The sequence below is a fragment of the Triticum aestivum genome, chromosome 3A (genome assembly GCF_018294505.1).
Source record: "Triticum aestivum cultivar Chinese Spring chromosome 3A, IWGSC CS RefSeq v2.1, whole genome shotgun sequence".
Classification (NCBI taxonomy): domain Eukaryota; kingdom Viridiplantae; phylum Streptophyta; class Magnoliopsida; order Poales; family Poaceae; genus Triticum; species Triticum aestivum.
In genome coordinates, this window is record NC_057800.1 from 524,894,773 (window position 1) to 524,921,623 (window position 26,851).

Sequence of the window (26,851 nt, forward strand, 5' to 3'; positions counted from 1 at the left end):
CTTCCTGCCGAGCCCTAGCAGCCCTAGGGTTTGGCGATTTTTGCCGTTTTGCGCTGGAAAGCGGCCGGTTCTCCTCCACGAAAGCGAGAAAATCTTTGTTGTTTTGCGCTGAAAAGTGGCCGGTTCTCCTCCACGAAAGCGAGAGAATCTTTGTTGTTTTGCTCGTAAAGCAATCGTTCATCGTCACGAAAGCACGCCAAATATCTTGGTGTTGCGCGGCGATTTCGCGTGCCAACACAATTGGCGACTCCGCTGGGGACGAGAAGAAGAAGAGATATACGATGAGTACCGAGTCCAAGAACGGGAGCGACATCGACCCGGAGAACGTCATCGCTGTCATACTCGACGATCTGTCGGAAGATGTTCGGCGCGAGCTTGAAGAGGAGGTTGAGAAAGAAAAGGTTGAGAGGTTGAAGCTGAAGTTGGCTGGATACGCGAAGACGAGGAACGACGTCGTCAAAAAAGGTAGTTCCGAGCCCTTCCGATGCTCAGGTAAAAAACACAACCGAAGAAATTGCTTATCTAATTGATGTGTCGGTAGCTAGTAAATATGGTTCTGATATGGAAAATACGACACGTACAATTACTCAAGCAGTAGCTAATAGACTTGAAGAATTTAAGGTACAGTTTAATACAGATCTTGAAAATTGTCTACCTGGTCATGTACGCTCATTAGTGCTGCAAGTTAATGATGAGTATGCTGGAAAAAGACCGATGCCACCAGATAGTTGCAGATTTAACAATTTGCCAAGTAATATACATACACCTAGTGCATTGGCTAATACTATGCAGCCTCACGTCCCTTTAAACAATAATCTGGATGGCCGGGACTATGTTGGTAGTTCGGCTAATAATTTTGTTGCTAGTACTACTGCTCCTATTGTTTTGACTTCGGTTCCAGAAAATCACAATAGCAATAACCGAAGTTTTGGGTTTAATTCTAATATGCAGCAGCCTAGTTATCGGACAGTGGCATATAGTACGCCACCACTGCCGCCTGTCGGTATCGGGGTTCTGTATGGGCCGGTTCATGATTCATATTTTAGTGGGTCTCCGTTGCAAACTTCGCATGCTCCAATTTCTTTGCCGGAATTTCCACCACGTGCTGGTGTTCCATCTGCTCCACAAGCCAGTTCTCTACAGCCCAATAATAATTTTAAGGATCAGCTTGCTAACATACTTAGAGAATTTGGTTTAGAACCTAAGGGTAGAGCACGTGCATATCAAAAACCATACCCTGATTATTTTGACTCGACACCATATCCTCATGGTTTTAGAATTCCAGATTTTGTTAAATTTACGGGGAAGATGGTAGATCTACTTTTGAGCACGTGGGACAATTTTTAGCACAATGCAGCGAGGTCGGCACATCAGGTATTTTTAGATTAAAATTGTTTCCATTATCTTTATCTGGTACTGCATTTACTTGGTTTACATCGCTTGCTCCTAATTCTATTTCAACATGGGCACAATTGGAGCAAAAATTTCATGAGTATTTTTATAGCGGTAAAATAGAAGTTCGACTTTCAGATTTAACTATGGTTAGGCAAAAATATAATGAGCATGTTCATGATTATATTAGAAGGTTTAGAGATGTCAAAAACCGATGTTTCAGCTTAGACCATGGCCGAAAAGGATTTAGCCGATCTTGCCTTTTCGGGTCTACTTGCTCATATTAAGGATAAACTAGAAGGGCAAGAATTTTTAGATGTTAATCAAGTTTTGCAGAAGGCTTTGGCGCAAGAAAACCGGACTAAGGAAATTAAATAATATAGTAGGTTTAAAGATAATAGAAATAAAGACCATGTAGTTAATGCCTTAGATTATGATAGTGATTCGGCTAGTGAGGATGATGTTAATATATGTGTAGCCGAATGGGTTCAAGCGCCAAAGTCAAAACCTTTTGCATGTTCTGCTTTAAAACCTGCACCTGCTAGAAGAGACGAAATTAAATATACTTTTGATGTAAGCAAGTGTGATAGAATTTTTGATATGTTACTGCAAAATAAATTAATTAAAGTGAGGGAGGGTCATGTAATTCCACCTCCAGAAGAATTGGGTAGAAGAGCTTATTGTAAGTGGCACAATTCTTTTTCTCATGCTACTAATGATTGTAACGTGTTTCGTCGATAGGTGCAATCGGCCATCAATGAAGGACGATTGACGTTTACTGAAGGTTCTAAGATGAAACTCGACAGCGACCCTTTTCCTATCAATGTGGTCGAGCTTGAGAATATAAAAAATGCTTATTCGGTCGGATCAGACCGAATCTGCAAGAGAGAAAAACGTTGTTGATAACAGTGCTCCTCCAATGATGATCAAACCAAAAAATCCAGAAATAGGAGTGTGGAAAGTCAACGGAGGGAGGAGACAAGCTCCAAGGCCAAAGCCGACAGTTAGCATGTTGTTGGAAAAATATACCTCACACAAGACCAACAATGTGTTTAACCGGCTCGGAGGTAATAAGCGTCGTAGATCTCCTTCTGGACATGGCGTTCATGAGCAATGGCAAGGAGATTGGTATGACCAGCAACCATATTTTGCAATGGAGCCGACATATTGGGGTTGTGCGCCTCCGATGTATCCACAGTTTCCTCCATGGGGATTTAATCCTTGGGTGCCATATCCTACAGGACCAGCAGGTTATTTTCAGCTGGGATGGATTCCGCCGAGGCCTATGTTTCGACCAAACATGCATGAGAAAAGGGCTCGGTTCAATGAGGAGGCTAGATCACATGGTGCTATTGAGATTCGAGGAGGTCGATCACCGGTACGCAGTGCAGAACGCAACAACTATAAGGGCGACCACAAGCGCGTATGGATGCCGGTGAAACATGTCGATCCTAAACCCGGAAAAAGTACAGATGATTTAGATGCTGCTCATGGTCTGAAAATAGTGGAACACCAGTCAGGTGAAGGTGTTGTTAATTGTACAGAAACAAGCGGCGTCTCAAAAGAAGCTCTCGGTATAGAGAAGAAAAGTGACGGCGTGAAGTTGCAGCAAGCTGGTCAATCTAATCAATTTGGAGAGAAAGCTAATTATGTGCATAACCTGCATGCACGTTCAGAAAAGGAATGTGTTGTATCCTCACGTACTAGTCAACAGACTAAATCGGCAAGTTCGTATGCTGATTTAGTTATGAGAAATTGTGGCCCAGGTACGTCCAAGAGTTTGCCTCCAACGAGTTTCAAGTATAACAGCAGCACACATATACGTTGGGATTCAAATAATGTACGCGGCCAGGATTTTAATGCTAGTAAAGTATACAATCAGCAAGGAGGTTTTTCAGCCAAAGATAAAGTATTTGTTCCAATAACAACAATATGTCAGTACAGGCCAAAGGATCCGGGGGGGGGAGGGCAGCAAAATTAAGTCAGTCGCGCCAGGGACTAAACAAGCACCTCAGTGCTGCCCGAATGGACTTACTCACACTCTGAAACGTCGTGTACAACGACTGCGAACATTGGAAATAAAGGAAGAGATAGCTGAAAAGAAGCGCGATAGATGGTTCAATCAAGATAAACCAATGGTGTCTACAAAGACTTGGAAGGAGAAGGGCATCGCGGCGGAGGTAAATAAAAATACAGATGACACAATGTTGGGGAACGAAGTAATTTCAAAAAAATTCCTACGCACACGCAAGATCATGGTGATGCATAGCAACGAGAGGGGAGAGTGTTGTCTATGTACCCTCGTAGACCGGAAGCGGAAGCCTTAGCACAATGCGGTTGATGTAGTCGTACGTCTTCACGACCCGACCGATCAAGCACCAAAACTACGGCACCTCCGAGTTTTAGCACACGTTTAGCTCGATGACGATCTCCGAACTCCGATCCAGCAAAGTGTCGGGGGTGAGTTCCGTCAGCACGACCGCGTGGTGACGATCTTGATGTTTTACCGTCGCAGGGCTTCGCCTAAGCACCGCTACAATATTATCGAGGACTATGATGGAGGGGGGCACCGCACACGGCTAAGAGATCAATGATCAATTGTTGTGTCTATGGGATGCCCCCTGCCCCTGTATATAAAGGAGTGGAGGAGGGGGCCGGCCAAGGAGGGTGGCGCGCCCTAAGGGGGAGTCCAACTCCCACAGGGAGTAGGACTCCCCTTTTTCCTATTAGGAGTAGGAGAGGGAAGGAAGAGGAAGGAGGGAGGAAGGAAAGGGGGGCCCGACCCCCTTCCCAATTTGGATTGGGCTTGGGGGGGCGGCGCGCCCCCTCCCTTGCTCCTTTCCCCTCCTTTCCACTAAGGCCCAATAAGGCCCATATACCTCCCGGGGGGTTCCGATAACCTCCCGGTGATCTGGTATTGTCCCAATCTCACCCGGAACCTTTCCGGTGTCCAAATATAGTCGTCCAATATATCGATCTTTATGTCTCGACCATTTCGAGACTCCTCGTCAAGTCCGTGATCACATCCAGGACTCCGAACAACCTTCGATACATCAAAATATATAAACTCATAATGAAACTGTCATCGTAACGTTAAGCGTGCGGACCCTACGGGTTCGAGAACAATGTAGACATGACCGAGACATGTCTGCGGTCAGTAACCAATAGCTGAACCTGGGTGCTCATATTGGCTCCAACATATTCTACGAAGATCTTTATCGGTCAGACCGCATACCAACATACGTTTGTTCCCTTTGTCATCGGTATGTTACTTGCCCGAGATTCGATCGTCGGTATCTCAATACCTAGTTCAATCTCGTTACTGGCAAGTCTCTTTACTCGTTCTGTAATACATCATCTTGCAACTAACTTATTAGTTGCATTGTTTGCAAGGCTTAAGTGATGTGCATTACCGAGAGGGCCCAGAGATACCTCTCTGACAATCGGAGTGACAAATCCTAATCTCGAAATACGCCAACCCAACATGTACCTTTTGAGACACCTGTAGAGCACCTTTATAATCACCCAGTTACGTTGTGATGTTTGGTAGCGCACAAAGTGTTCCTCAGGTAAACGGGAGTTGCATAATCTCATAGTCATAGGAACATATATAAGTCATGAAGAAAGCAATAGCAACATACTAAACGACCGGGTGCTAAGCTAATGGAATGGGTCACGTCAATCACATCATTCTCCTAATGATGTGATCCCGTTAATCAAATGACAACTCATGTCTATGGTTAGGAAACATAACCATCTTAGATTAACGAGCTAGTCAAGTAGAGGCATACTAGTGACACTCTGTTTGTCTATGTATTCACACATGTATTATGTTTCCGGTTAATACAATTCTAACATGAATAATAAACATTTATCATGATATAAGGAAATAAATAATAACTTTATTATTGTCTCTAGGGCATATTTCCTTCAGTCTCCCACTTGCACTAGAGTCAATAATCTAGATTACACAGGAATGATTCTAACACCCATGGAGTCTTGGTGCTGATCATGTTTTGCTCGTGGAAGAGGCTTAGTCAATGGGTCTGCTACATTTAGATCCGTATGTATCTTGCAAATCTCTATGTCTCCCACCTGGACTAGATCCCGGATGGAATTGAAGCGTCTCTTGATGTGCTTGGTTCTCTTGTGAAATCTGGATTCCTTTGCCAAGGCAATTGCACCAGTATTGTCACAAAAGATTTTCATTGGACCCGATGCACTAGGTATGACACCTAGATCGGATATAAAGTCCTTCATCCAGACTCCTTCATTTGCTGCTTCCGAAGCAGCTATGTACTCTGCTTCACATGTAGATCCCGCCACGACGCTTTATTTAGAACTGCACCAACTGACAGCTCCACCATTTAATATAAATACGTACATGTAGATCCCGCCACGACGCTTTGTTTAGAACTGCACCAACTGACAGCTCCACCATTTAATATAAATACGTATCTGGTTTGCGATTTAGAATCGTCCGGATCAGTGTCAAAGCTTGCATCAACGTAACCATTTATGATGAGCTCTTTGTCACCTCCATATACGTGAAACATATCCTTAGTCATTTTCAGGTATTTCAGGATGTTCTTGACCGCTTTCCAGTGATCCACTCCTGGATTACTTTGGTACCTCCCTGCTAAACTGATAGCAAGGCACACATCAGGTCTGGTACACAACATTGCATACATGATAGAGCCTATGGCTGAAGCATAGGGAACATCTTTCATTTTCTCTCTATCTTCTGCAGTGGTCGGGCATTGAGTCTTACTCAACTTCACACCTTGTAACACAGGCAAGAATCCTTTCTTTGCTTGATCCATTTTGAACTTCTTCAAAACTTTGTCAAGGTATGTGCTTTGTGAAAGTCCAATTAAGCGTCTTGATCTATCTCTATAGATCTTAATGCCCAATATGTAAGCAGCTTCACCGAGGTCTTTCATTGAAAAACTCTTATTCAAGTATCCCTTTATGCTATCCAGAAATTCTATATCATTTCCGATTAGCAATATGTCATCCACATATAATATCAGAAATGCTACAGAGCTCCCACTCACTTTCTTGTAAATACAGACTTCTCCAAAAGTATGTATAAAACCAAATGCTTTGGTCACACTATCAAAACGTTTATTCCAACTCCGAGATGCTTGCACCAGTACATAAATGGATGGCTGGAGTTTGCACACTTTGTTAGCTCCCTTTGGATCGACAAAACCTTCCGGTTGCATCATATATAACTCTTCTTCCAGAAATCCATTCAGGAGTGCAGTTTTGACATCCATCTGCCAAATTTCATAATCATAAAATGCGGCAATTGCTAACATGATTCGGACAGACTTAAGCATCGCTAAGGGTGAGAAGGTCTCATCGTAGTCAATCCCTTGAACTTGTCGAAAACCTTTTGCGACAAGTTGAGCTTTGTAGACAGTAACATTACCGTCAGCGTCAGTCTTCTTCTTGAAGATCCATTTATTCTCAATTGCTTGCCAATCATTGGGCAAGTCAACCAAAGTCCACACTTTGTTCTCATACATGGATCCCATCTCAGATTTCATGGCTTCAAGCCATTTTGCGGAATCTGGGCTCACCATCACTTCTTCATAGTTCGTAGGTTCACCATGATCTAGTAGCATGACTTCCAGAACAGGATTACCGTACCACTCTAGTGCGGATCTTACTCTGGTTGATCTACGAGGTTCAGTAGTAACTTGTTCTGAAGTTTCATGATCATCATCATTAGCTTCCTCACTAATTGGTGTAGGTGTCACAGAAACCGTTTTCTGTGATGTGCTACTGTCCAATAAGGGAGCAGGTACAGTTACCTCATCAAGTTCTACTTTCCTCCCACTCACTTCTTTCGAGAGAAACTTCTTCTCTAGAAACGATCCATTCTTAGCAACAAAAGTCTTGCCTTCGGATCTGTGATAGAAGGTGTACCCAACAGTCTCCTTCGGGTATCCTATGAAGACACATTTCTCCGATTTGGGTTCGAGCTTATCAGGTTGAAGCTTTTTCACATAAGCATCGCAGCCCCAAACTTTCAGAAACGACAACTTTGGTTTCTTGCCAAACCATAGTTCATAAGGCGTCGTCTCAACGTATTTTGATGGTGCCCTATTTAACGTGAATGCGGCCGTCTCTAAAGCATAACCCCAAAACGATAGCGGTAAATCTGTAAGAGACATCATAGATCGCACCATATCAAGTAAAGTACGATTACGACGTTCGGACACACCATTACGCTGTGGTGTTCCGGGTGGCGTGAATTGCGAAACTATTTCGCGTTTTTTCAAATATAAACCAAACTCGTAACTCAAATATTCTCCTCCACGATCAGATCGCAGAAGCTTTATTTTCTTGTTACGATGATTTTCAACTTCACTCTGAAATTCTTTGAACTTTTCAAATGTTTCAGACTTATGTTTCATTAAGTTGATATACCCATATCTGCTTAAATCATCTGTGAAGGTGAGAAAATAACGATATCCGCCACGAGCTTCAACATTCATTGGACCACATACATCTGTATGTATGATTTCTAACAAATCTGTTGCTCTCTCCATAGTACCGGAGAACGGCGTTTTAGTCATCTTGCCCATGAGGCACGGTTCACAAGTACCAAGTGATTCATAATCAAGTGGTTTCAAAAGTCCATCAGTATGGAGTTTCTTCATGCGCTTTACACCGATATGACCTAAACGGCAGTGCCACAAATAAGTTACACTATCATTATTAACTCTGCATCTTCTGGCTTCAACATTATGAATATGTGTATCACTACTATCGAGATTCATCAAGAATAGACCACTCTTCAAGGATGCATGACCATAAAAGATATTACTCATATAAATAGAACAACCATTATTCTCTGATTTAAATGAATAACCGTCTCGCATCAAACAAGATCCAGATATAATGCTCATGCTCAACGCTGGCACCAAATAACAATTATTTAGGTCTAATACTAATCCCGATGGTAGATGTAGAGGTAGCGTGCCGACCGCGATCACATCGACTTTGGAACCATTTCCCACGCGCATCGTCACCTCGTCCTTGGCCAGTGTTCGCTTAATCCGTAGTCCCTGTTTCGAGTTGCAAATATTAGCAACAGAACCAGTATCAAATACCCGGATGCTACTACAAGCTCTAGTAAGGTACACATCAATAACATGTATATCACATATACATTTGTTCACCTTGCCATCCTTCTTATCTGCCAAATACTTGGGGCAATTCCGCTTCTAGTGACCAGTCTGCTTGCAGTAGAAGCACTCAGTTTCAGGCTTAGGTCCAGACTTGGGTTTCTTCTCCTGAGCAGCAACTTGCTTGCTGTTCTTCTTCAAGTTCCCCTTCTTCTTCCCCTTTCCCTTTTTCTTGAAACTAGTGGTCTTGTTGACCATCAACACTTGATGCTCCTTATTGATTTCTACCTCCACAGGTTTTAGCATTGCGAAGAGCTCGGGAATTGTCTTATTCATCCCTTGCATATTATAGTTCATCACGAAGCTCTTGTAGCTAGGTGGAAGTGATTGGAGAATTCTGTCAATGACGCAATCATCCAGAAGATTAACTCCCAGTTGAATTAAGTGATTATTATACCCAGACATTTTGAGTATATGCTCACTGACAGAACTGTTCTCCTCCATCTTGCAGCTATAGAACTTATTGAAGACTTCATATCTCTCAATCCGGGCATTTGCTTGAAATATTAACTTCAACTCCTGGAACATCTCATATGCTCCATGACGTTCAAAACGTCGTTGAAGTCCCGATTCTAAGCCATAAAGCATGGCACACTGAACTATCGAGTAGTCATCAGCTTTGCTCTGCCAGATGTTCATAACATCTGGTGTTGCTCCAACAGCAGGCCTGGCGCCCAGCGGTGCTTCCAGGACGTAATTCTTCTGTGCAGCAATGAGGATAATCCTCAAGTTACGGACCCAGTCCGTATAATTGCTATCATCATCTTTCAACTTTGCTTTCTCAAGGAACGCATTAAAATTCAACGGAACAACAGCACGGGCCATCTATCTACAATCAAACATAAACAAGCAAGATACTATCAGGTACTAAGTTCATGATAAATTTAAGTTCAATTAATCATATTACTTAAGAACTCCCACTTAGAAAGACATCCCTCTAATCTTCTAAGTGATCACGTGATCCAAATCAACTAAACCATAACCGATCATCATGTGAAATGGAGTAGTTTTCAATGGTGAACATCACTATGTTGATCATATCTACTATATGATTCACGCTTGACCTTTCGGTCTCAGTGTTCTGAAGCCATATCTGCATATGCTAGGCTCGTCAAGTTTAACCTGAGTATTCTGTGTGTGCAAAAACTGGCTTGCACCCATTGTAGATGGATGTAGAGCTTATCACACCCGATCATCACGTGGTGTCTGGGCACGACGAACTTTGGCAACGGTGCATACTCAGGGAGAACACTTTTATCTTGAAATTTAGTGAGAGATCATCTTATAATGCTATCGTCAATCAAAGCAAGATAAGATGCATAAAAGATAAACATCACATGCAATCAATATAAGTGATATGATTTGGCCATCATCATCTTGTGCTTATGATCTCCATCTCCGAAGCATCGTCATGATCACCATCGTCACCGGCGCGACACCTTGATCTCCATGATAGCATCATTGTCGTCTCGCCAATCTTATGCTTCCACGATTATCGCTACCGCTTAGTGATAAAGTAAAGCATTACAGCGCGATTGCATTGCATACAATAAAGTGACAACCATATGGCTCCTGTCAGTTGCCGATAACTCGGTTACAAAACATGATCATCTCATACAATAAAATTTAGCATCATGTCTTGACCATATCACATCACAACATGCCCTGCAAAAACAAGTTATACGTCCTCTACTTTGTTGTTGCAAGTTTTACGTGGCTGCTACGGGCTTAGCAAGAACCGTTCTTACCTACGCATCAAAACCACAACGATAGTTTGTCAAGTTGGTGCTGTTTTAACCTTCGCAAGGACCGGGCGTAGCCACACTTGGTTCAAATAAAGTTGGAGAAACTGACACCCGCCAGCCACCTGTGTGCAAAGCACGTCGGTAGAACCAGTCTCGCGTAAGCGTACGCGTAATTCGGTCCGGGGCGCTTCATCCAACAATACCGCCGAACCAAAGTATGACATGCTGGTAAGCAGTATGACTTATATCGCCCACAACTCACTTGTGTTCTACTCATGCATAACATCAACGCATAAAACTTAGGCTCTAATGCCACTGTTGGGGAACGTAGTAATTTAAAAAAATTTCCTACGCACACGCAAGATCATGGTGATGCATAGCAACGAGAGGGGAGAGTGTTGTCTACGTACCCACATAGACCGGAAGCGGAAGCGTTAGCACAACGCGGTTGATGTAGTCGTACGTCTTAACGACCCGGCCGATCAAGCACCGAAACTACGGCACCTCCGAGTTTTAGCACACGTTCATCTCGATGACGATCCTCAGACTCCGATCCAGCAAAGTGTCGGGGATGAGTTTCGTCAGCACGACAGCGTGGTGACGATCTTGATGTTTTACCGTCGCAGGGCTTCGCCTAAGCACCGCTACAATATTATCGAGGACTATGGTGGAGGGGGGCACCGCACACGGCTAAGAGATCAATGATCAATTGTTGTGTCTATGGGGTGCCCCCCTGCCCCCGTATATAAAGGAGTGGAGGAGGGGGCCGGCCAAGGAGGGTGGCGCGCCCTAAGGGGGAGTCCAACTCCCACAGGGAGTAGGACTCCCCTTTTTCCTATTAGGAGTAGGAGAGGGAAGGAAGAGGGAGGGAGGAAGGAAAGGGGGGCCCAGCCCCCTTCCCAATTTGGATTGGGCTTGGGGGGGGGGGGGCAGCGCGCCCCCTCCCTTGCTCCTTTCCCCTCCTTTCCACTAAGGCCCAATATGGCCCATATACCTCCCGGGGGGTTCAGATAACCTCCCGGTGATCCGGTATTGTCCCAATCTCACCCGGAACCTTTCCGGTGTCCAAATATAGTCGTCCAATATATCGATCTTTATGTCTCGACCATTTTGAGACTCCTCGTCAAGTCCGTGATCACATCCGGACTCCGAACAACCTTTGGTACATCAAAATATATAAACTCATAATGAAACTGTCATCGTAACGTTAAGCGTGCGGACCCTACGGGTTCGAGAACAATGTAGACATGACTGAGACATGTCTCCAGTCAATAACCAATAGCGGAACCTGGATGCTCATATTGGCTCCTACATATTCTACGAAGATCTTTATCGGTCAGACCGCATAACAACATACGTTTGTTCCCTTTGTCATCGGTATGTTACTTGCCCGAGATTCGATCGTCGGTATCTCAATACCTAGTTCAATCTCGTTACCGGCAAGTCTCTTTACTCGTTCTGTAATACATCATCTTGCAACTTACTTATTAGCTGCATTGCTTGCAAGGCTTAAGTGATGTGTATTACCGAGAGGGCCCAGAGATACCTCTCCGACAATCGGAGTGACGAATCCTAATCTCGAAATACGCCAACCCAACATGTACCTTTGGAGGCACCTGTAGAGCACCTTTGTAATCACCCAGTTACCTTGTGATGTTTGGTAGCACACAAAGTGTTCCTCCGATAAACGGAAGTTGCATAATCTCATAGTCATAGGAACATGTATAAGTCATGAAGAAAGCAATAACAACATACTAAACGATCGGGTGCTAAACTAATGGAATGGGTCATGTCAATCACATCATTCTCCTAATGATGTGATCCCGTTGATCAAATGACAACTCATGTCTATGGTTAGGAAACATAACCATCTTCGATTAACGAGCTAGTCAAGTAGAGGCATACTAGTGACATTCTGTTTGTCTATGTATTCACACATGTATTATGTTTCCGGTTAATACAATTCTAGCATGAATAATAAACATTTATCATGATATAAGGAAATAAATAATAACTTTATTATTGCCTCTAGGGCATATTTATTTCACACAATTATTGCAGAAAATTCAGAGAATGATATAGATGTACCAAGTGATATGGATGTTAATATGGTGTTCGCGTTGCCTGCTGAGTTTCGCGCGCCCGAGGCTGAAATTGCTGAGCTTGTTCTTGATCCAAAGAATGCTACATTTCATAAACCGGAGAAGCATGGACAGCACCTGAAGCCATTATTTATCAGAGGTCATATTGATGGTAAGCCTATTGGCCGCATGCTTGTTGATGGCGGTGCAGGTGTTAATATTATGCCCTTTTCGGTATTTTCAAAACTGAACCGAAAAGAGAGCGAGTTAATGAAGACCAGTATGGGACTTAGTGCGTTCTCAGGGGAATTTTCCGAGGCTAAGAGTGTTATTTCTATGGAGCTCATAGTCGGAAGCAAAACATTGCCGACTGCGTTTTTTGTTGTCGATGTCAAAGGCCGGTATAATATGCTGTTAGGACGCGACTGGATTCATGCAAATTGTTGCATCCCTTCTACCTTACATCAGTGCTTAATTCAGTGGGTTAATGATGATGTGGAGGTGATTGAGGCCGATAATTCTTCATGCATTGCTTTGACGGACGCACCGGTTGATTAGCAACACGGTGAGATGCGATGTTTGACCGGTAGGGATTTATCGGACTATGGTAGAGATGGTTTTATACCTATACATGCACAGCCGGCTAACGTAGGTCGACTTAATGATTTAGCTATATAAATGATGAATAAAGACGATCGTATTAGGTGGCTGCAAAGACGCACGGAGGAGTATCGTTCCAGAAAGAACGATATGCATGAAACTATTGAAGATTTTGATAACATGGAAAAGCTTGGACAGGGATTCTCATCGGCTGACCCACTTGAAGAAATTGATATTGGTGATGGAAGTATTTCGAGACCTACATTTATCAGAGCTAGCTTGAAAGCCGATCAGAAAAGTAAGGTATGTTTATTACTTAAAGAATTCGTTGATTGCTTTGCTTGGAATTATACTGAGATGTCCGGTTTAAGTAGAGATTTAGTAGAGCATAGATTACCTATTAAATCTGGTTTTAGGCCGCATAAACAACCTCGTAGAAGTTTCAATCCTAATTTATATGACCGCATCAAAGAAGAAGTTGATCGGTTGTTAAAAGCTAAGTTTATTCGGCCGTGTAGATATGCAGATTGGGTTTCTAATATTGTGCCCGTGGAAAAGAAAAATACTGGTAATATTAGAATCTATGTTGATTTTAGAGATTTGAATAAGGCTACTCCGAAAGATGAATATCCTATGCCTATAGCCGACATGCTTATTAATGATGCATCAGGACATAAGGTGATTAGCTTTTTAGATGGTAATGCGTGTTATAATCAAATATTTATGGCCAAACAATATATGTCTAAGACTGCTTTTCATTGCCCAGCTTTTGTTGGTTTATTTGAGTGGGTCGTTATGACATTTGGGTTGAAAAATGCCGACGCTACATACCAACGAGCTATGAATTTAATTTTTCATGATCTTCTAGGTATTGTACTAGAAATATATTGATGGCATAGTTGTTAAATCGGATGAGTTTGATCATCATTTAGCCGATTTAAGATTAGCTTTTGAAAGGATGCGCCGGTATGGATTAAAAATGAACCCACTCAAATGTGCTTTTGGCGTGTCGGCTGGCAAGTTTTTAGGCTTTATAATTCATGAAAATGGCATAGAGATTGACCCTAAGAAAGTGGAGGCAATTAGAAATTTGAAGGAACCCACATGTAAAAGGTATGTGCAAAAGTTGTTAGGAAAAATTAATTACTTGATACGATTCATATCTAACCTTGCAGGTAAAATTGAATCGTTTGTTCCTCTACTCCGGATAAAGAATGAAGCCGAATTTACTTGGGGGGCAGAGCAACAAGATGCTTTTAATTATATAAAGTGATGCTTGTCTAATCCTCCAATATTGCGGGCGCCCAAGTCCGGTGCGCCGTTCAGGTTGTATATTGCTGCAGAAGATAGGGTGATCGGTGCGGTGTTGGCGCAAGAGGTCAGCGGGAAAAAATACATCATTGCATACTTAAGTCGTCGTTTGCTCGACGCCGAAAGTAGGTACATGTTTATTAAAAAGTTATGCTTATCTTTATACTATGCATGTACCAAGTTTCGGCCTTATCTTCTTTCTAGTACGTGTGTAGTAGCTTGCCAGGCTGACGTCATTAAGTATATGTTGCAACGACCGATTCTTAGTGATAGGATTGGAAAGTGGGCTTACGCGCTAATAGAATATGATTTAACATATGAATCGTTGCATGCTATGAAGGGTTAGGTTATCGCCGATTTCATTGTTGATCATAGGATTAAAGATGATGAAAATATTAACTATGTTAGTGTGTGTCCATGGAAGCTTTATTTTGATGAATCGGTTTGTAGGAACGAGCAAGGCATCGGTAATGTTTTAGTTTCACCTAATAGTGTTGTTTATGATACATCGGTCCGTCTGGAATATCCTTGCACTAATAACCAAGCTGAGTATGAAACTTTACTGTTTGGATTACAAACTTTAGTTGATATGGGTGTAAAGGATGTATATGCTTTTGGGGATTCGCTTCTGATAGTACAACAAATTAAAGGCAAATTTCAATATTTTGATGGGTTATTAAATAGTTATTTGGACCGATGTTTAGACATAATTAAGTCTCTAGATACATTCACCATCCATCATATACCTAGAGAAGATAATTCTAGAGCTAATTGTTTAGCACAGTAAGCATCCGGTTATCATATTAGTAAAGGAATGTTTTTTATATTAAACAAGCCGATGCATGCTGAGTCTATAATGATGGATACTTTTCCACATGGTGCACTTGGGCCTAGGACAGTTGAACAACTAGCTGTACAATGTACTGCAGATTCGGTGCATGGGTCACAAACGACCGAATTAGCAAATAATTTAGAACTAAGTGATTGGAGAGTTCCTCTAGTTAATCATTTAAAGCATCCAAGTCAAACAAGAGATAGAAAAATTCGGCGACAAGCTTTAAAGTATACTTTGTTTAACGACGAGTTATATCGCCGAACAATAGATGAGTTATTTTTAAAATGCTTGGATTCTGATCAGTCTAGAATAGCTATGTGTGAAGTGTACGAAGGAATATGTGGAACACATCAATCGGCTCACAAAATGCGATGATTATTAAAAAGAGCAGGTTTTTATTGGCCGACTTTGTTAGAGGATTGTTTTCGGTACTATAAAGGTTGTGAGGCATGTCAAAAATTTGGGAATATACAGTTAGCGCCCGCAGCTATGTTAAATCCTATAATTAGGCCGTGGCCATTTAGAGGATGGGGCTTAGATTTTATTGGTGAAATACATCCTTCGTCTTCTAAAAGACATCACTTCGTCCTAGTAGCCACAGATTATTTTACTAAATGGACAAAAGCAGTTCCTTTAAAAAACATGACCCATAAACAGGTTATCAGTTTTGTTTTAGAGCATATTGTTCATAGATTCGGTATTCCTCAAACTTTAACTACCGATCAAGGTGCTTCTTTTATGTCTCATCAATTTCGCGAATTTGCTGAATCTATAGGAATTAAATTGTTAAATCCATCGCCTTATTATGCTCAAGCTAATGAACAGGCTGAATCTAGCAATAAAACTTTAATTAAGCTTATAAAGAAGAAAATTGAGGAGCATCCCAAAAGATGGCATGAGGTACTTTCGGAAGCTTTATGGGCTCATCGGATATCTAAACATGGAGCAACTCAAGTGGCACCGTACAACTTGGTATATGGTCAGGAGGCGATGTTACTTGTAGAGGTTAATTTACAAGCTCTTAGAGTGGCCAGACAAAATGATTTGTCGGCTGTAAATTATAATGAATTGATGATGGATAGGATAGATGAAATTTCAGAAAAGAGATTAAGAGCCTTGCGAGAAATTGAGAAGGAGAAATTAAGAGTAGCCAAGGCTTATAATAAAAGGGTGAGAGAGAAATCGTTTCAAATAGGAGATTTAGTGTGGAAAACGATTTTACCTATTGGAACTAAAGATAGGAAATTCGGCAAATGGTCGCTGAGTTGGGAAGGCCCGTACAAAATCATAGAAATTGTTCCTGGAAATTCATATTTTGTACAATCTTTGCAGGGAAAGAAGTTGTCCAAAGCTCTTAACGGGAAATATTTGAAAAAGTACTATCCTAGCGTGTGGCAGGAGGCTTGAGCATATTTGGCCGATATATCGTTCAAGATATCGCCCTAAGGAAAATTGGCCGATGTATCTTTGGACATCGCCCAGAGCAGTAACATGGTCGGTGAAGTGATCAATTTCATCCTACGGTAATTGCTATTGTATTTTTGGTCAATACAATTATACCAAAAACAGGAGGGCATATATTGACGATGTAATTTGGCTAGTTAGTATGGGCCTAATTAATTTTATCATTAATCCAACTAATCATTTGATGCATAGCTTTAATATTGCAGTTATCTACATAAGGCTGACCAGATTTCAGGGATGCGCTGAACTAGTATAGTGCTGCCATGGACATCTCTTAACCAACCTCGTATGCTAAGTTGAAGTATGAAGTTTGCATGGACTAGATGGAGAAGTGTGCTTAGTACATGATGGTTACTATTGCATATGATTTACGACGTTGCTGGAGTATTTTATTATTTTCTTTGAAGGCTCAAGGTATTTGTACGAGTATGCTTAGAACTTGGCTACTATATTATCTGGTGATAGCGACGTGGCCGAAATATTTTACTATTTTCCTTGTAGGCCCAAGAGTATTTATACGTAACATATTAATTTGAGCCCGCTAGTGCAAGTTGTAAACGATATGTCCTCGTCGGTTTTGGCTTCAGAGTTTGTCTTATACGCCAAATCCAATGTGCCGTATATATGTAAGGCTATGGCCAATTGAAAAACAAAAACAATCGATCTATCAATACAAACTATTTTTTCACGTACGTCTATTTTCTGTCGCTACTTCCTGCCGAGCCCTAGCGTTTGGAGATCTTTGCCGTTTTGCGCTGGAAAGCGGCTGGTTCTCCTTCACGAAAGCGAGGAAATCTTTGTTGCTTTGCTCGTAAAGCAATCGTTCGTCGTCACGAAAGCACGACAAATATCTTGGTATTGCGCGGCGATTTCGCGTGCCAACTCTTTGTGCAACCCATTTTGCTTTCTCTTTTCTCTACTGAATTTCTTCTAAGTATGCGTGAATGGGCTGGCCCGCAACTGTAGATACTTCAGGAGAGACCGAAGGACGACTCACTCTATAGCCTTTGCGTCCATGTCGTTGCCGGCCTTTCTTGAGTGCAGGGGATGGGGGAGGGATTGCATTCATCAAGCAACCAAGTAGAATTAAAAGGGACTGCAACAACCAAAGGCCAGCATTAGCCGAAGACTCGGATTGATTGCCTATACAAGTATACCTCAAACCAATGATGTACAAAACCCTTGGGCCACCCCAACATCTCAAATACCTTCACCATTTATGCTACGTTTGCTATGACGCTAACCTGTAATCCTACGCTAACTCTTGATACAGCTAACACTACCACCCTACTAGTTCCCAACTCTGGGGTACCCTATTCCCACCTCTGCCTTGAAGGGATAAAATAGCAAGACATGCACATTCCCCTGATAACAAGTCACTGAAGTCGGTCCATTTCTACTCGAAACCAGGCAGCACACTCGCCCTTCCGTACAGGGTCAGTCCATTTCTAAGACCTTAATGTTCCCACTGGAGTTAGCAGAAAGAAGTGTCGAAGACTGCCCCCTCCAACACACGCACGAAATGAACTGTGATTGATCGTCGATCTCCTGGCCTGATATTGGGTCTGTGACATTGAACTTATACGCCAAGACTGGCATTGGAAATGCTTTGTGGTAGACAAAAACCTGATGTAAAGTGTCAAGGATGGAAAGTTAGTCATTTTAATTGCTACACATCCAAGAGAAAGAAAAACTACAGACATGCATGAGATTATCAAAAATCAAAATAATTAATATTGTGCGCACATAAGCATTGGCATGTTAATCTCCTCTGTGTTAGCGTAGGGAGTGTTCCTTCTGCCACCAATTTGGCAATATTTGATTTTTATATTTTAGATTGCTAAATCTTGCCGCATAATGGCAAACATGCTTGTCCTGCGCACAATATGCAGCTCAGAAATATGCAACCATCTTATCTCCCTTCAGCCAAATGGTGGAACTTGTTTGCATTAGCGTTTCACTTACTACGTATTATTTTTGTCTGTCTCCACATGAAGTCATTACTCACTCCAGTGAATGCATAAAGGCTGGTAGAGATGTACTCCCTCCGTTCGGAATTACTTGTCGCGGAAATGGATGTATCTAGACGTATTTTAGTTCTAGATACATTCATTTCCGAGACAACTAATTCCGAACGGAGGGAGTAGATGAAAAAGGACAGGTCCAGGAGGAGAGAGGACCCCAGGTTGGAGTGCACATTACACGCCCTATCCTTGATCTAAAGTTGGTGCTCTCTATAGACAGGGTTGATCCAGGCCAGGTTGAAGACATGCTCTCTATAGAACTGTATCTTCAGAATTCAGCAAAAAAAAGTTGGTGCAGACATAGAATGCATACCTCATTTGTTTCTGACCCAGTAGCAATGTATCCATCAGAAATGGAAAGGCCAACAAAATTCTGCTCAACAGGAATATGTAAAATTAGTCATCGAGCAAAAGACTGTTTCCTTTAAGCCAGAAGCAATTCAAAAGTATACGAAAACAAAAATGAGGTGCATTTAATCTCAAATGTCAAAAATATATTTGCATAAGAAAAATAATGTTTGAAGCAAAGACCTAATTGTGGCATGCTGAAACTTATAATACTACTCCCTCCGATCCAAATTAATTCACGCTGTTTTAGTACAACTTTAGTACAAAGTTGTACTAAAGCAGCGTCAATAATTTAAAGAAGACTTATCTGATGACAGAGCTATACTGATGAAATACGGCTGTAACTGAATATGACGGGAAAAAAAGGTAACCATGCCATGATTAAAGGCCACAAAAATCAAATTAAGAGTTGATAATGGCTGTGATTGATTATAATCATTTCCAGAATAATACACTGAGAAGAGAACAAGTATGTGCAAGTACAGCTAGAACAAAAGTCGATGCAGGATATCTAACCTTTGTATTTGTATGCCCTGTAAAAGTTTGAACTGGATTGTCAATTACTCTTGCTTGATTCGTAGACAAGTCCCAAAGCTTCAATGAGTTGTCAGTGGAACCAGATACTATGGTTGATGCATCTACATACTTGACATAGCTTACAGTCTTTGTGTGGCCAACTAGTGTACAATAAGGAGCCCGTATGTTGCGAAGATCATAGCAGTAAATTTTGTGATCTGCAGAGCCGATTGCAATGGAGCGAGCTGAATCAGGTTGAAATTGCACTGAGCAGACATTTGCCCTTGTTCTGATAGTGCCAACACTCCCAGCCTGCAGAGTTCATAGAAAAATGTTACTGTAATGTAGGAAAAAAGTTATTGCCATCGCATACAAGCTCGATAACCACATTATCATAATTCAAAAGCTGACATACAGCAGGTGCAAGAATAGAATTGCCTGATTCATGCTCCACAGCTTCACAGTACCATCATCGCTCCCACTAACCAATTTGGTTGGGTCTGCAAGTGAGAAGTCTACTGACCACACACGTCTCTCATGCTCCCTCATTTCAACGAAAACTTGCCTCCTAGTAACGTCCCAAACCTGAAAAAGAATGAGATATTCCTCATAATGTGGTTGCTATAATGATCCTTTTCAACTGGAAAGTGAAAATTAATAATTCCTCAAAGGAGCTTACCTGTACGAGACCATCAAAGTCACTAGATGCTATATGGCTCTTCATGTAACTGTTCCAGCTAATACAACTTAATTTTGATTTATTAGACATCTCAACCACAGGATAGTGAATGTCACGGTGTTCATTTACGATCATATTATATTCAAAGACTTTTATCTTCTTATTTACACCAGCAGTTGCGAAAAACTCATTATCCCGGTCAAAGCCTACAGAGCATACTAAATTTGATGAGTTCAGCAGATCGCATTGCTTCAGTTCCGCCCGAACTTTCAACTGGCTGAATGACAAGTACCTGCACAATCCTTCAAGAAAAGAGTTCATCCAACCTCCTTGTCTTCTACCAGAATGCCCTTCTAAAGCAAAATCATCTATTGAACTCCCTTCAGTTCCAACAGCTGAACCAGTAGTTCTCTTGACAACCTGATCACAACTTCTCAGTGGATTGCCAACTTGCCTTGCCAACTTGGATCTTGCTAGAAAATATGCTGTTTCTAGTTTTTTGAAGTTCTTCATTAACCTTGAGCTTTTTGACAACACACTTTCCTGAATTACCACAGATGATGGCACTGTTCTAGAACATTCTTCCAGACTACGACTATGTTCCTCCATATCAACAGCGTGCAGTTCAGGTCTGAAACGCTTTCTGGATCCAAAGTCACTCTGATCTTCAACAGTTCCAGAGGACACCTCTTTATCCAACTCAATTGAGAAATTTCCACACTGACCGAGGGCTGACTGCCGGTGGAGTACCTCATTGATGTCAGAAGAGAGAAAGGCGACGGTGTCCTGCAAATTGTCTGCTATATCCTGCTTTCTTTTCTGCAACTGGAGAAGAAAATCCAGCAGCAGTTCTTGTTCTTCTATCTCTTCACGTAACCGAAGAGCTGCCTCGCGCTCTTCCAAACTATTCCTTGATTGATTAAGGAACTCACTTTGTAGCACCTCACTGTTGAACAAAAAGAAGAAATAAAATCAGGTCATCAACACAGTCAAACAAATGGAGGTACTAACTCATAGAAGGAAAGAAATGAGGATAATATCCTTTTTTTTAAGTTGACTTATTGGTATAGAAAACATTACTAACCATACTTTCTTAAACAATGTCATCGTAACTTCAAAGCAAGATCAGCGAGGACCTGACTCGGCTTGGCTCTTGGCTCTAGCTACAGATGTGGCTCCAAGTTTACTTTCTTCACTTTCCCCGTTAGGCTTTTTTCTTTCTTTCTTTCTTCATGTTCTTTTGGTTTTTGCCGTGGCCACTATGTGCATTCTAGACTAAAGTACATAAATTAAAATAAGGGCCAGGAAAAACAAATATACCGTGGCAAAATTTTGTGCCAAAGCACTCACATTTGTATTCTATACAAGACAAGAGATGAATAACTAATATAGTACTGTAACTGTGTTTGCATAAATTTGAATATTTTGTTGTAGTACACGTAACTTTGCGCAATGCACATGCACAAATATTTTCACAAATTTCAAAAATGTGCAAGTGCCTTTGTCATAAGTAAGCATGTATGTATGAACCATTTACATACTTTCCAAAGTACTATATGTCCAGAAAATAAATGGTGGTACATGGTGTGTGTCAAAAACGTAAAAGGAGATGCTAAGTATTGCAATAGCGTGCAAGCAATGATAATTTTTTTAATGCTAATCCACTCACTTCAGCAATAGTGCATTGAAATTTTTTTAGACAAAAACCTCCATAGCACAGCTATTCATCAAGACCTTCATAAGAGGCACTGTTGATTGTGTTCAATTTCATGGACAAATGTTATAGATAGCACATATTCAATAAACACTGTACATGTACCGATATTAATTAGAGTGATATCCAGCATATAGATCTCTAAAAAATGTTTGGTTTGGGTGGCGAGTAGGGGGTTCGATCTATTCCGGCACATAGGTTAGGTCACCTGCCAGACTAGTGTTTTTAAACTGCAAACATAAGTATAGCCATGAAGGAACTGAATTTCAAAAGAACGTCATAAAAGGCATGTCCATGCAAGTGCACTGATTCTAAAGATGGAACTTCAATAAGGTTTGTTCTACTGAGACTAACTCCAGCGTTAGTGGATCATGAATCTTACTGTGTTCTGCTTGAGTGGGACAACTATATGACAGGTGTTTTTATGCTTTAGTCATTAGCATCAACCCCCGGTAGTTCACGTATGAATAAACCCATCTATTTTATCATGTAGGAAAAAAAAGTGATGTCTCAACATGTAGGACAACGAGTAACTACTAGTAGTAAACTACTTCGTGCTGCCCAATGTGAAACAATCAACCCTGTTTTCGGCGGTACTTTACACACAATATATATATGTAAATGACAGACACGAACCTCATCTTGGGTCGGGTGTCCGGTACAGGGTGCATCATCAACTGGCAGAAGGATGCTTCCTTGGGCCACTTGAGCAGCAACTGTGGCGGCAACACGCGATACCTCAGATTGGCCATTGCCCGCATCTTTTCCTCCAACGTTTCGAAGCTGCAAAACAACTGCGACCACAGCCGAAAAGCATTGGCACGGAAATCACACCGAAAAGTAGTAAGAGAATATTCATGTCAAGCACCGCACCTCGAACAGGAGCACCCCTAATCTATACACGTCGGAAGCGAAGGTAGCGCCGCCGCCGCTGTCGTCAGCCTCCTCGGGGCTAGTGTACCAATTGAGCTCCATCGCCAGCACGCTCTTGAGCGGGAACCCCTTCTCGCCGCGCTCCTCGCCGTGACCCCGGCGCGGAGGCTCGGCGTCGTGGTCGGCGTCCTCGGAGGCGTCGGAGCCGGAGGCGTCCGAGCCCGAGGCCGACTCTATGAAGGCGACGCGGGAGAAGGGCGGGGACACGACGAAGCAGGAAGGGCGGCCGCTGCCGACGGCCACGCCCTGCGCGTGCGCGTCGGCCACCGCCTCGGCCACCTGGCGGAAGACGTGCAGGCACTCGGGCGCCTCCACGGCCCGGCCCGGCCGGTCCAGCCACTCCCGCAGGCTCACCTCTCCTCCCTCCTCCTCCCCCCTCCGCGCCCCTCCGCCGCCGGCGGCGACAGCACCGCCACGGGACACCTCCATGCCCGACCGCCCGCCCGCAGCGCTCTACCCCATGGCCCGGATCACGTCCGGTTCGCTGCCGCCTCCGACTGCACCCGCTGCACCCCGGACCCCATCCGCGCAACAAATGGCCCCAGAGCGGCGAGGAGATAAGGATCTGAGGCAAGCCGCGGCAGCGAGCCGACGAGAGACGAGCGTGTGACTGTGCTTGCGGGCGCGGGCGAGAGGCGAGCAGCGAGCCACACAAACACGCTTTAAATGGAGCGAGCGAGGGTCCTCCTCTCCTCTCCTCTCCTCTCCTCTCCTCCTTTGCTGCTTTATTTCGCCCTCGCTCCGGTAGCCGACTCCCAGCCGCACAAAACCCATTTTGCCCCTCGAACTGCACACCCGCCCGCTGCTGCTAGTTCATCTTCGAGGCAGCCAAGCGACCAGCGGCTCTCCACCTCGAAATGCCACCACAGTAGTAGAGCACAGTGCCCCTGCGCTAGACACCAAACCTAACCAAAAAGAGACAGACGGAGCGGAGGCCGCCTCACGCCACCAGAAAGATAGGGATATACATGCCCCCCTCCCGTTCCATGGGCGTGGTACCCTTTCCTTCCTTCCGCTCAACTGATTCGGTTCCCAGAATGATCTGATCTGCATCCATCCATCCACCACGGCGTAGCGGCCACAACCGAAACGGTAGTGGTGGTAGTAGAGAACTGCGGCCACCGCTGGCCCACGTCGTCCGCCGCCGATGACATCCGGGCCCCGCGCGAGATTAGCACGAAAGTAGTAGGAGCGTGAACCTTGCGCCGGCAGTTAAAGTAGTGGCGGTGCTGGATAGACAATTCCACGGTACGTGGCGCGGGATCGTCGCATGGGCAGATTATTAGCCGGCTGGCGACTAATCAATGAACGCAGCTAACTACTAGTACTCCATTGGGTGACCGGTCGCTGTCGGTGGGCCCACGTCATACATTCCGCCAGTCAGGCGACCGCCTGCGCTTTACGGGGCCTACGTGGCGCGACGGCGGCCGCGCGTCCAGCGGGGGACTCGAGGCGGCTCATGCAGGGGCCACGCATCCTTTCGCAGGCTCGTCGGGCTCGTGCCGCGTCGCTGCCTCGCTCGCTCGCCTTGCCATGCCGGGTACGGGCCGCACTGACTCTGGGATTTCATTTGCTTTGTATACGTAGTACGTAGTTTAATCGCGATCTGGCGCAGAGGACCAGCCGTAAGTGGTAACCATGCAGTTGCAGGGTTGGATTAGCGTAACCAGGTTCCCATTTTTATCATATCCACTTGCTTGAGTAGACGAGTGGACGGCACAATTATTGGACTGTATGTAGTATTGTACTCCCTCTGTTTCTAAATATTTGTCTTTCTAGACATTTTAAATAACTACTACATACGGATGTATGTAGACATATTTTAGAGTGTAGATTCACTCATTTTGCTCCGTATGTAGTCACTTGTTGAAATGCCTAGAAAGACATGTATTTAGGAACAGAGGGAGTATTATCCGAGGCAGGTGGGGGCCGTGTCCATGGCCGGCTGGTCTCGCAAGTCAAACCAACTCAAGGACCAGCCGCTCGCGCATACGTGGAGGCCACCGCCAGCCACACCCAAGCTTACGGCTGCTCCTCTCCGTGTTCGTTTCTCCTTCGACCGAGTCAGTTGAAGGTTCGACCTCACTGGGTTTGGTCATTTGGCGGTTGGTTCTACTCTTTTCGTTTCAAAATAGATGACTCAATTTTACATTAATTTTATACTAAGTTAATATAAAATTAGATTATTTATTTTGAAACGGAGAGAGTACTTTACATCATTTCTAGCAAATCACACAAACCGGTCCGTCCGCAATAATAACAGTCGGTTTGCGAGATTCATTCCATATCCCGGTCCGAACACACCCATGAAATCCGGCGTCCTGGAATATATTACTTTAGATCCCGCATCCATGAGCCCAATTTCTCTGTATGTGCGGGATTTCGCCCTCTTTTTATAGTAGTATCATTTATCCTTGGCGGGAGGAAAATTTCAGCCCCAACCGTTTTCTTCACAGCCGACGCTATGGCCTCCCGAACTTGATTCCGGCCAAATCTCGTTGTGGCCGCCGCAGACGAGCTTGCCACTGGCCACCGGCGCCGCAGCAACGCGTCGCTAGCTAGCTAGCTAGCGCGAGCGAGGCGCGAGTAGAAGCTCGGCCGTGTCTGACGTGGTGCGTGACAACAGCAGTGGCGGGAGGAGTCTCCGGCGATAGCACCACGGCAAGAGCTCGACCGACACGAGCACGTCGTGTGAACTGAAAGACCCAATTGTGATTTAGATTTCATTTTTAGGGAGGGTATGTAATTTTGCCCGGAACATAACTTTTTTTACATGATATGTCACAGGAGCGAGTCGTACTGTAAATACGTCAAAAAACATTTTGAAGTATCTTGTAAATCAAATCTTGCGAGACGAGGTATACGGAATCTGCTAGAGATGCACTTAGGCCAACTCGAACCGATCCTCCATCTGATGTTAGGGCATCTCCAGTGCCGACTCTTAAACCTCCCGCATTTGTTCAGACCATAGAAGACATCCAATGTGGTCTTGTATCGGTCCACGACGCGGTCCGCACGTACTTTCTTCCGCGAACTGGAGACAAATGTGGGAGCTTTGCGGTAGTCCGGACCACTCTCACACGTTTCTGATCACCCTGGCCCACCAAAAACCCCTCCTTTCTCCCGCACACTTCTCCCGCGAAATGATCAGCACCACTCCAAAGCGTCAGTGCCCGTATTCATGCCCAGCCAGAGTAGACATGAGCGCTCACTGGCACCAGCTACCGCTCGTCCGGGTGCACACAACTATTGCGCATTCAAACGACACGACTGCCGCTCGTCCGTCCGTCTGTCGCCCACAATGATGGCACACGGTTGTTGAGCCGTCTCCTTCGACGCCACCCATCCGTCCCTCTGTCATCGCCATTACTATATAAACTGCTGCCCCGGCCATAACCACAGTCATCCGCCTCTGATCCCTCTCTGCACCACACCTACCATGGATTCATTCCTGCCAAACCTCTATGGGATGGGCTGATGCCGGACAAGAAGAAGGAGATGGCCGCCATTGCTGCCGGCTGGCCGGCAGGCAGCCGGAGGATGACAACATCCCAATGGAGGACGTGGCCGACGACGAGCCGACACCACCCTTCTCCTCCTGCGCGCAACCCTCGCCGGTGCACTACACCATGACCATATGCGAGGCCCGTGCCCATTATATGGAGATGGCGTGGGAGGAGCAGTTTTTGGAGGCCCAAGCCGACGCCGCCTACAACTACCACCTCCTCCAGGAGAACCTGCAGACAAAGAAGCAACTCGTCGCTTGTAGGATTGAAAGTATGTCTAGAGGGGGTGATTAGACTACTTGACCAAATAAAAATCTAACATTTTCCCAATTTTAGTTGTGGGCAGATTTTAGCAACTATCACAAGTCAAGCAACCAACCTACACAAGCAATTCTAAGAGTGTAGCAGTGGAAAGTAAAACATTGCATATGAAGGTGAAGGGAAGGGTTTGGAGAAGGCAAACGCAATGGATAAACGATGATTTTTGGCATGGTTCCGATA

The 26,851-nt window shown here is 43.8% G+C and overlaps 1 protein-coding gene across 1 annotated transcript; it reads right to left on the reverse strand.

The window, feature by feature from the left end:
* Positions 1-17,748: 17,748 nt before the first annotated feature.
* On the reverse strand, positions 17,749-23,557 carry LOC123062017 (protein SPA1-RELATED 4). The gene is made up of 7 exons (XM_044485319.1): positions 22,785-23,557; positions 22,548-22,705; positions 20,198-21,143; positions 19,957-20,103; positions 19,519-19,830; positions 18,968-19,027; positions 17,749-18,256 (listed from the first exon to the last, which is right to left on the reverse strand). Exons 1-7 carry the CDS (start codon positions 23,271-23,273, stop codon positions 18,068-18,070), a joined length of 2,301 nt encoding a protein of 766 aa, XP_044341254.1. The 5' UTR covers positions 23,274-23,557; the 3' UTR covers positions 17,749-18,067.
* Between the last annotated feature and the right edge of the window lie 3,294 nt (positions 23,558-26,851).

Coding starts and splice junctions, on each gene's coding strand:
- LOC123062017 (XM_044485319.1), bottom strand. CDS start 23,273: ATGGAGGTGTCCCGTGGCGGTGCTGTCGCCGCCGGCGGCGGAGGGGCG. Junction 22,706..22,784: donor TAGGGGTGCTCCTGTTCGAG/GTGCGGTGCTTG, acceptor CTGTGGTCGCAG/TTGTTTTGCAGCTTCGAAAC. Junction 18,257..18,967: donor CTGGGTCAGAAACAAATGAG/GTATGCATTCTA, acceptor ACTTTACATCAG/GTTTTTGTCTACCACAAAGC.